Source organism: Brienomyrus brachyistius, chromosome 3, assembly GCF_023856365.1.
Source record: "Brienomyrus brachyistius isolate T26 chromosome 3, BBRACH_0.4, whole genome shotgun sequence".
In the NCBI taxonomy this organism is placed as follows: Eukaryota; Metazoa; Chordata; class Actinopteri; order Osteoglossiformes; family Mormyridae; genus Brienomyrus; species Brienomyrus brachyistius.
This window is the reverse complement of record NC_064535.1, coordinates 30,303,537-30,315,204: the sequence shown is the minus strand read 5'-3', so window position 1 is coordinate 30,315,204 and position 11,668 is coordinate 30,303,537. Positions and strand designations below refer to the sequence as shown.

The window sequence follows — 11,668 nt, the reverse complement described above, 5'->3', positions numbered from 1 at the left end:
AAGGCATCCTTATTGCTCTTACTGATAAAAAGCCCGAATGGCACTGCATCCGCTCATCGGGGCTTTGTGGCTGTTCTCAAAAGTGATACAGCATGCATGTAAAATAAAAAGGATCTCTACGAACAAAAAAAAAAGAAAAAGTCCGGCACACGAAGAGCATACTGTATGCTAGTATAGCCACCTAGTGTCCGTCCACATATTTTGCCACGAAGGGTCGTAATTACATCGTTTTTTTCTTTTCGATCTTCTACTGTGGATTCCCAGAAATAATGTAGGAAAGAAACAATGAAAACTTTTAATTTAGCTGACATTTTAAAAATTACTTATATCAGCATTTGGTTCCCTATTGATGTAGGCTTGCTTCTTTGTAAAAAAAATATATCAGTTCTTTTTACATCGGGAGGACGTTCTGTGTTTCACGACAGATTCCTGTATGCGCTTCGCATGTTGATTTTTGAGTTCAACTTCTAACAAGAAATACAGGTTGATATGTAAATACATGTTATTTATCTTTGTTGGGGTCTTAACATCCTGGCAGCCTTAACCCTAAGCCTCAAATTTTGATTCAAACAAGAAGTCTCTCTGTCAAAATAAGGAGTAGTCTACATCCAGACTCTTCCCGATGCTTTCCACATTGATCTCTGGATCACAGACACCATCCTGATACAACAGAGGCATAGCCACAGCACAGGATAGCAGACCATTGCCTGGGGTCCTGAGCTGGGAGAGTGCTCTGAGGATGGACAATTATATATTGCACTGCAATGACGAAGTTTGCATGTTCTCCCCATGTTGTCGTGGGGTTTCCTCCGGGTACTCCGGTTTCCCCCCACTGTCCAAAAACATGCTGAGGCTAATTGGAGTTGCTAAATTGCCCGTAGGTGTGCATGTGTGAGTGAATGCTGTGTGAGTGTGCCCTGCGATGGGCTGGCCCCCCATCCTGGGTTGTTCCCTGCCTCGTGCCCATTGCTTCCAGGATAGGCTCCGGACCCCCCACAACCCAGTAGGATAAGCGGTTTGGAAAATGGATGGATGGATGAATGGATGACGAATCTGTTGTATTTTTGTATTCTGTTTTTCACAAGAGTGAAAATAAATGATTTGTGTTAATTAAATTCTCTTTGTTGATATTAATTTAGAATTCGTGCTAAAATATTGGTAATGTCAGGGGATAGTGGGTTGGAAGTCCCGCAGAGTCACTAGAATCACCTGTATGACCAATAAAAAGCTATAAAAGACCTTCGTGTGTGCTTGATGTGTATGAGTGTGGTTTGCAGTGTGCACAATACCACCCCCCCCCCCACCAACCCAAGTATTAACTGAATCATCCTGTTCACAAGGTGTGAGAGAAACGTTCTGGCTTTATATATGGCAGTAGTTTTGCAAGGCCACTGTGGAAAGATGGTTGTAGTGATGTATTCAAGACCACCTAAATCAAGACCAAGTCATTACTAAGACCAGAGTCTATTCTGACTGAGGCAAGCCCAAGGCAGGGCTACACCAAGTCAAGATCAGAAACAGACTAATGTTTGAGTCTATGTAACACAGCACACTATAGAATTTAGAGCACAAGCACCATCATAGGGTTAGGCATTATGACAGAGATATTTGTTGGTACATTGGACGGGGTTTAATTTGGCTCTGCTTCTGACGTCATAAGCGGGTGGGGGCATGTCCCTTATTGTGATTGGTCGAAGGGTCATATCCATATATCATACATGCTTATGCCACGTGTTGCCGATAGGGGGCCATATGGTTTGGGAGATAAGGATTGCTGTTAAACTTTGATAGAATAAAATATATTACATTTATTAATGTACGTGTTGTTAGGGGTAGGCACAAGCGCCACGGTGTATTTTAAAAGAAGAAAGCACCAAAATGTTTAAGAAGAAAATCTTATTTTTCTTTATTTTATTTTTTTTAAAAGAAAAGCAGGCGGAATTTAAACAATTACAAACATGCCAGAACGAAACAGGAGAGCAAATGCTGAGTTTAAACAAGTACAAGTGAAACCAATTAACATACAGCACATTGTTTTAAAAGTAGAAAGCACTTAAACTCATTACATTTAACCAGCATGTTAAGAGAAACAGAGTTAGGTTGAAGAAGGTATTTACCAGCAAAATTTTAGAAGAAATAACCTTTAAATCTAACGGTAGCTAAAAGGTGAAATGAACAAGTCCCGGAGCTCGGCCATACGCGGCTAGTCTGTTTGAATAACGCAGTCGAAATGATTGTACGAGACAGCCCCGATCTTGCGCATGCGCACTCACGCAGACATCCCATTTCAAAATGGCGACACCAACAGGGACACCTGTTGCCCTTTAACTTCAAATAAGACCCTTTAACCATAACGTTTTTTAAGTAATGAAACTCTTTTTCGACCAATATATTATTTAAAATAAAACATCCTAAGCATTTCGACAACAAGAATCAAGGAATAACGTGGGCAATCCTGGTTAAAATGACTCCCTCTCTCTCCATGTCGCACTTGTGCGTAGAGCCACGATCCCTACACACCACTAACTTTTATTGAAAACAGCTGAGGCGAGTAGTTTTCTGAATTTTAAAGTGTGCATAAAATAAGTAAATTGTGTAAAATAAGTATAAGATGTGTTATAAAGCATATAGCCAGCGGTACCCCGGCCTATAGTTGGTAGAAATGGCGCTACCCTGAGGCCTATGAGATAAAAGCATATGCTACCAAATTGGAATCAGTAGTCTGTCAAAGAAGAAAATACATTACATTAACGTATTAATGCGATATTTTCAATATATTTTAAGGCATAATAAAACTTTTAACAATAATTTTAACGGGGTCACCGGACGCGCCAAGCTTTTGTAGCTAGAGAAGAAAGAGGTTCTGGCAGTTTTGAATGGTAAAAGCAGTAGTTGTATTTTGTTAATGGGTTATTTTTTAAACAGATAAAACAGTTAAAATAACTATGTCTTTATTGTGTTAAAGTTTTTAAAAATGTGTTTTTGATGCTTGTCACTAAATGCTGCTTAATAGTTCCTATCCGGGGCTGCTCCCCCAGAGACAGTGGCTAGTCCATATAACGCATGACCATATAATTTCGCACCTAAAACATGACAGGGCTTTTGCCGCTAGAAAATAATGCATTTGCTTAAAATAACACATTGACAAAAATGACAATTTTTTATTCCTTGAATTATTAAAATAACTAAGGAATTAGTCTAACAAAGTTTTTAAAATGTTTTTGAAGTATGTAGCTAAATACCGCTCACTGTAGTTCCTATCCAGGACTACGTACGGCGCCATTTCCGAATTGAACAGACTCCTTGTGATGTCTTGTTTTATGAAATCTGCTTGAAAACTTTGTTAGTTACCTTCCATATTGGAATTTTGAAGATGTTTTTGATGTCTGTTGCTAAATACCGCTCACTAGATTCCTACAGCTATCAAATTAATAATAAACTGGGAGCATCGTATTTAAAAAAAAAAAAACAAAATAAAAAACAAAATACAACTAAATTGTTTTATTCCTTAAATCTTATTGGTTTAAAAATGTATGCTAATTTGTCATATAACCGTTTAAGTTACGGCACTTTATCCCGCTGATTAAACAATTGTAGTTAGATACTTCATCCAACCCCCAGGCCCGCAGTGGGGCGTCCGGGCCTATGCCAGAGCCCCAGCGCTGTGGTGTTAGAGATCGACTTTTATTTAAATTACAAATAAATCATTTTATACTATTTACAAATAAGACATATTAACAAATAGAGGTAATGTGCTTTATGTCAGGATGGGGCTGCTGGCTGTGTGCTTCTCATAACTAGGGCCAGCGGTTAAACGAAATGTTACAGTCGCTCTGTAGGCCCCCTGCAACAATTTGTCAACCGACGGCCATTTTGTTTCATTGACGCTTCCTTCTCATGGGCTTTCATCGCTCATGACTCCAAAAGCTCTTGCGCCGACGCCCCGTTACCCACCGCCACGGACATTAGCTGGCCCACATGTCTAGACATGCAATACACACAAATCCCCCTAAAACAGGATGGCTGTGTTTTTACCAATATAAAATAGTGCATTTTGTTTTAAAATAACCCGTTAACTACTGCTTTTACTATTTAAAACCGCCATAACCCTCTTTCCTCTCTAGCTAGAAAAGCTAGACGCGTCCGGTGACCCCGTTAAAATTTTTGTTAAAAGTTTTATTATGCCTTAAAACATATTTAAAATATTACATTAATAAGTTAATGCAATGTATTTTCTTCTTTTAAAGACTACTGATTCCAATTTGGTGCCATATGCTTTTATCTCATAAGCCTCAGTATAGCGCCATTTCTACCAACTATAGGCTGGGGTACGTGTGGGATGTTATGCTTAAATTCTTTATTAATTATCGTTGGCTATATGCTTTATAACACATCTTATACTTATTTTACACTATTTACTTATTTTATGCACACTTTAAAATTCAGAAAACTACTCGCCTCAGCTGTTTTCAATAAAAGTTAGTGGTGTGTAGGGATCGTGGCTCTACGCACAAGTGCGACATGGAGAGAGAGGGAGTCATTTTAACCAGGATTGCCCACGTTATTCCTTGATTCTTGTTGTCGAAATGCTTAGGATGTTTTATTTTAAATAATATATTGGTCGAAAAAGAGTTTCATTACTTAAAAAACGTTATGGTTAAAGGGTCTTATTTGAAGTTAAAGGGCAACAGGTGTCCCTGTTGGTGTCGCCATTTTGAAATGGGATGTCTGCGTGAGTGCGCATGCGCAAGATCGGGGCTGTCTCGTACAATCATTTCGACTGCGTTATTCAAACAGACTAGCCGCGTATGGCCGAGCTCCGGGACTTGTTCATTTCACCTTTTAGCTACCGTTAGATTTAAAGGTTATTTCTTCTAAAATTTTGCTGGTAAATACCTTCTTCAACCTAACTCTGTTTCTCTTAACATGCTGGTTAAATGTAATGAGTTTAAGTGCTTTCTACTTTTAAAACAATGTGCTGTATGTTAATTGGTTTCACTTGTACTTGTTTAAACTCAGCATTTGCTCTCCTGTTTCGTTCTGGCATGTTTGTAATTGTTTAAATTCCGCCTGCTTTTCTTTTAAAAAAAATAAAATAAAGAAAAATAAGATTTTCTTCTTAAACATTTTGGTGCTTTCTTCTTTTAAAATACACCGTGGCGCTTGTGCCTACCCCTAACAACACGTACATTAATAAATGTAATATATTTTATTCTATCAAAGTTTAACAGCAATCCTTATCTCCCAAACCATATGGCCCCCTATCGGCAACACGTGGCATAAGCATGTATGATATATGGATATGACCCTTCGACCAATCACAATAAGGGACATGCCCCCACCCGCTTATGACGTCAGATGCGGAGCAAAATTAAGGCCGCTCAATGTACCAACTAATATTTCTCTTATGACCTAAAATTTGTTTTCACAGTTCATTAAAGTTTCAATATGAATGTATCTGTACTGATGTATATTTTCTTTCAGATAAGACGTACCTTATTGGTTGCATTTGAACTTAGAAGCAGGATATTTTACACCAAATCACAGTACTGTTGACAACAGATGAATATTAAGCTGTTGACTGGTCTTGAAATAACACTTCAAGTCCTCTATTGTCTCGAGACTGAGACAAGACCAAGTCAAAATAAAGTACATTCCAAGACAAAACCAAGATTGCAAAAAAAGTGTCCACGAGACCGGTCCAGAGACCAATAACGGTTTCGAGTACTTCAACACTAGATAGTTGCTCCTGGGTTGCTTGTGAAAAACCTAAATCAAATGTGTCGGGTAAGATCAGAGTTCTGATGTCCTCCTATGTGCTGCTTTGAGTGATTTCCTAGTGAGGAACCCAAGCTACATCTCCCCCTACAGATAACACACAGAAGATAGGAATGTATTATGGATGGAGTTTACCTAGTTCTGAACAGGGTACATGTAACCATCAGAGTATTAAAGAAAATGTAACAGTTCTTCAAAAACTCCTGATCCATATAGAAAATATTAGAATTCATAAACACAGTAAATACAGTAAGGTAAATAATTATTTGACCCCCTGTTGAATTCTTAAGTTGACCCATTAATAAAAAAATGAGAAGTTTGTAATTTTTCTGATATGTATATTTAAACAGTAATGCTGTAATGCTGTTTTTTTATTAATTATTATCAGTAGTAGTAGAGGCGGCATGGTGGTGCAGTGGTTAGCACTGTCACCTCACTCCTCTGGGACCAGGTTTCGAGTCACTGCCATGGCTCCGTGTGTGGAGTTTGGATGTTCTCCCTGGGGTTTCCAGGTACTCTGATTTCCCCCCACAGTCCAAAAACATACTGAGACTAATTGGAGTTACCAAATTGCCCATAGGTATGCATGTGTGTGTGTGCGCTCTGCGATGTTTTGGTGCCCCATCCTGGGTTGTTCCCTGCCTCGTGCCCATAGCTGCCAGCATAGGCTCTGGACCCCCTGCAACCCTGAATAGGATAAGTGGTTATAGAAAATGGATGGACTATATTATCATCATCCATCCATCCATCCATTTTCCAAACCGCTCATCCTACTGGGTAGCGGGGGGTCCGGAGCCTATCCCGGAAACAATGGGCACGAGGCAGGGAACAACACAGGATGGGGGGCCAGCCCATCGCAGGGCACACTCACACACCATTCACTCACACATGCACACCTACGGGCAATTTAGCGACTCCAATTAGCCTCAGCATGGTTTTGGACTGTGGGGGGAAACCGGAGTACCCGGAGGAAACCCCACGACGACATGGGGAGAACATGCAAACTCCACACACATGTGACCCAGGCGGAGACTCGAACCCGGGTCCCAGAGGTGTGAGGCAACAGTGCTAACAACTGCACCACCATGCCGCTATATTATCATCATTATTATTATTATTATTATTATACAGCTAAGTAGTCCTTGAGGGGTGAGGCTAATTCAGAAAAACGGGTAAATACACACAAAAAAGTTACTATTGATGAAGGACCTTTGCACACGAAGTTGGGGCGGGGGAGTTGTCGGGAGGTAGCAGTCCCTTCAGGGCAATCAAGCTCTAAGCTCCTAACATGGGCTTTAGGCTTTGCAAGAGAGGGCTGTCCTACCGCTGGCACTCTTTGTGGACAACCATGAAGAAACCACATTTAAACACACAGCGTTAAACCATCAAAGAAACCCAGAAGTTTAGAAATAGATCAAAAAGCCAACAGACGACTCAGTGAAGCCTAACAGTCCTCTTGATGCATGTGTATGAGAATAATGTGCCTCTTTTAGCAGTTTCGCATTTCAGCTACATGATTCAGCCTGTCCTGCTGTCACACATACAGAAGATGGACTGTTCCCAGCTCCTATCACGTGGAGGAATATTTTGGGAATGTTGAACCTAAAAACATGTATGTTGTGATGGTGTTAAGGGACAGCTGGCTGGTCAAGCAGAATCATAAATTAACCAGGCTATACAAAGAGACCCTTAAAAAAGCAGCCTTTTATTTGAACCTCAAAGCTTTGGAAGTAAAGTTCATCATCTGGAAGGCAGTAAGTACTGGTTTTAAGGGGTTGGACTTTACTTCAAAGCACGCTGAAAGGACTCGGTTCTTTTTTAAATTCCATACACAGTTGTGAACAGAGCATGTCAGCCCAGGGAAGTACAATTGGTAATTATGTTTCTGAATCTTCACTCTTGAGAAAACGACTCATGCGTCTACCTAACTGTACATTGTAAACATATTAAACACTTTAAAAAAAAAAAAAAATCTTCATATTTTTTTCTTTCTTCGAACATCTAGATACAGAGTCAGTTAAGTCCGTTATATTTGCCATTGTTAAGGATACAAAAGACCTATCCACAGCTTGCACACGGTAAAATTTTTAATTCCAGCTACGGAACTTAAAAAAAAAAATAAAAAATAATGCTTTGAAATGAATAGAACATTTATGAGTATACTCAGACTATAATATAAAGTACACTGAAGGTCACTAACATCATTTATTGGTTGTTTAGTTCTTCTGGTGAGTTAACGTACAGCCTTTCGAACAGACGCATGGCAGATGCTATTAAATTGAACACCAGACATTACCAATCGAAAAGAGAACATACCAAAGCTCTTGCCAACTCCCAGGTTCACATTTCACAGAAATCTTGAAAAATCTAAGTGACAGTTTTATTTAAATGGTATTTCTTTTCAAGCCCCTCCCACCCCTCACCCTAAGAGGTCACAGCTATAGTATGCTAACCTTAGAAATGAGACACATATAAACAGTAAAATACAGTACTGACAAAACAGTACATCCAGAACAAAACACTAGTGAAAGGTTCACAGATAAACACCATGGCCGAATTCCTTCATGGAGAGAAAGCGAGGTGCTTTGTAGAGACGTGATAGTTGACCTTAAAACCAGGAAAGCAGTCATTATTAAAATGGGATTACTGTAATAAAAACGATCACAATTTAAAAAGATTGTGGCAACTCTAATTTGGACATTGAAGACAGATATAGTGTATGTGTGTGTGTGTGTGTGTGTGTGTGTTTACGCACTGGCACTGCTCACATACACTTGCGCCTTATGAGAAAGTGTTGGCAAGACATCGTTCGAAAGGTTCATTTTTCCCAAACCCTATGACACATGATTTTTCATATAAAGTGAGCACGTTTCTCTCAGGCATGTCTGTGGTAACAGGAGGGAGTGGCAAGACTGTTGCTATGGTGAGCTTCTTTGGTGGACTCAGGATAAATAGGGGAGAGGCAGACTGCTCCTTCTCAGAAAGGCTCTCTGTAGCAGCCAGACTTGTGCAGATGTATCTACTCCTGTGCTTGAACTGCTATGATCTCTCTCACACTTTTATACACACACACACACACACACACACACACACACACACACACACACATGTGCGCACACACACACACACATGCACACACGAGCTCACAAGCCCCAAGGGAATGTTTCACACAGTAAGTTCATGATTACCTTCTCGTTATCTCTGCTGCCGGAACATTCTAGCATCTTAAGAGCCACAGCACTTCCTGGAAACCATGCCATCCCTGCTCAGAACTGGGGAGACGCATACAGACCCAGCTCTGACAGGAACATGGTGACAGTCTAACAGCAATGTAGCATGCTTTGTTTTTAACCACGAGTAATATTTGCCATAATGCGAAATGGAAGAATACCACTTGGAGGGGGCAGCTGTGGTGGGGGGCACACCCTGCTGACCCTTCCTCACCTGTCCATGTCTTCAAGAAGTCTGCACAGAAACAGTGACCATAAAGAGACTTTCAGCCCCTTTTGGGGGGAGGGGGCACGTAGTCACGTTCCAGTTGTCCTGCCGACACTCATGTCTTTGGGTCGAGTTTAGGCCTTGCTGCTTGTCATGCCTGGTGACCCACCCGGCCCTCTCAGTGCCGGTCTCAATGCCTCTGAAATTGGTAACTCCGCTGTGTCACCGTCAATGACACGCCCATCCATTCTAATACAGCACCATTCCTACAAAAGCCCTCCAGGCTCCTCACTCCAGCCCACCCTGCAGCAACTTCAGTGTCCCTAGTGGGGATGAACCTCCCCCAAGACTGCCCCCCCCACCCCCCCACCACTTCCCTGTACTCCTCATCCACCGCACATTGGCAAACAAATCCATTCTTATTCTTGCTAGAATATAAGTGATGATAATAATCTATTATTATTATTATCACAGTAATTATTATACGCACGCTCTTTATGAACATCTAAAATGCTGTTTCCTCAGTGCTTGTGGCTCCAACATCCCGTTAGATGAGGTTGGCTGAGGCCGACACAGTTACTCTACATCGAGTATATATACATATACACATGACTTTGGTTCAGTACCTAACATAAATATTCACTTCAGATTATGGTCAGACACACAGATGCAAGGAACCTAATCATGCGAGACAGTTAAGCGGTCGGCTCGTGAACCACGACACCAGTCAGGAAGTGGACAGCTAGGTAAAGCAAGTTGGGAGGAAATCACGGCCGGGTCAGGTTCTCCGCAGGCATCAGGCTGAGGATCCGTCTCTCAGACAAGCCTCTGTTGGTTGTAGAGGTTCCAGAAGAGTAAACTTTAAACCACGTCACATATACTTGTAAGGCACTATGAGGAAACAACGCTAAAACCTAAGACTAAGCCTGGTCAGGGCTGCACCAAGGTGCTAAAGGGGTCAGAATACACACACATGCACACTCGCAAACACATCCATGTTCACTCGCACATGCACGCGCGCACACACACACACACACACACACACACACACACACACACACACACACACACGTAGTACATGCCTATGTTATCATAACCACTGTGCAAATACATTGAGAGAAGACTGACAGAGATAACTACAGGTATCTAAATTCTTCACAAAATGAAAGGATGCAGACTGCTACATTCTAAAAATGCCCCCCCCCCAACAAAGCTAAAATAAACACACCTATGTTTTTTCCAGAAGTGAATAAAAAGGCAGGGGAGGGGGGGGGAGCAAAAAATCTATAAACACCCTAGCAGAATCTGTCACACACTGTCGCACTTCCAGTGGGACTCCAGGTGTTCACTCATGGGAGGGGAGGGGAGGGGGGGGGGTTTAAGTCAGTTCAAGGCCATTCTTAGTTTGCCAGCATAGAACAGCAGGGAGCCACCTCTCTCCCCCCCTGGGGGACTGTATCTGGCGAGAGAGTCCTCGGAGGAGGCCTGTACTTCTCATCTGTGTTTTTATTAGGCTCCAAGGCGCTTTTGGAAGGAGGGAAGTGGACAGGGAACAGAATCTGGGAACGATGCCGTATGGCCATGGACAAGCAGAGAGGCCTACAGGAAATATGGCAGACTGGCCCTTTAAAAACAAAACAGCTTTAAAAGAAAAATCCTAACAGTACCCCCCCTCCCTCCCCCACCCGGAGGGGTCATGTGGTCACCTCTGTCACTGTCTTCAAGTGTGCTGGAGTCCTTCTCTGCAGGGAGAGGAGCAGGGCATGGGAGGGGGGCTGAGCAGCAGGGTGTCAGGCTCCAGTGTTGGATCTAGAGGTACGGGTACTGGTTCACCTTGGTGGGGCTCAGGGGGAATCCAGTGTAGACAGCAGAGCCGGGAGACGCGCTGATGTAGGTCTGGTGGGTGAACTGGGCTTGGTACTGGCCATGGTGGAGGGTGGGTGAGGGAAGTACGCGGTGGCTCATGCCTACGGGCACCATGCCCGCAGGGTATGCGCCGTGCTGGACAGCATGCCGGGCCGAGCCCTGGGGCCCCACCAGGTGGGCCACAGCACCACTGGAGCCCAGGGCAGCAGGGGCAGCATATGTGTACAAGTGAGGCTGGCCAGGCAGGTGCACGGCACCTGCGTGGGACGGGCTGCCCTGATGGAAGGAATAGGGGGCCTGGGCCGACAGGGTGGGTGCGATGTAGGCCTGCTGTCGCCGGGGAGCGGAACCACGCTCAGCCATCATGTGTTGCTGTGCCTGCTGGGGGAGGGGGGGCAGAGATGTGTTGCACACTGAATTCTGCTTGCCTATTTTACATTTCTTTTTATTAACACATTTTGTATTAAACAAGTATATCCATAAACACACACAGACAGTGGTTTTCCATTGGCCCTCAGTAGTGCTATTAAGTCTCATTCCCATACCATTTGAATAAATTATAATGAAAATGATAATCTAATAAAAA

The 11,668-nt window shown here is 42.5% G+C and overlaps 1 protein-coding gene across 4 annotated transcripts in view; it reads right to left on the bottom strand.

Moving 5' to 3' along the window:
* Nucleotides 1-9,574: 9,574 nt before the first annotated feature.
* The window catches only part of hipk2 (homeodomain interacting protein kinase 2), a 59,691-nt gene continuing 57,597 nt past the window's right edge, over nt 9,575-11,668 (bottom strand). For 3 of the 4 annotated variants that reach the window (XM_049007596.1, XM_049007594.1, XM_049007599.1), the window contains exon 15: nt 9,575-11,463. In XM_049007596.1, the coding sequence (XP_048863553.1) occupies nt 11,026-11,463 (438 nt within the window). In that variant the 3' untranslated portion in view covers nt 9,575-11,025. The remainder of the gene's footprint in view (nt 11,464-11,668) is intronic. The other variant, XM_049007595.1, reaches the window with a different exon arrangement.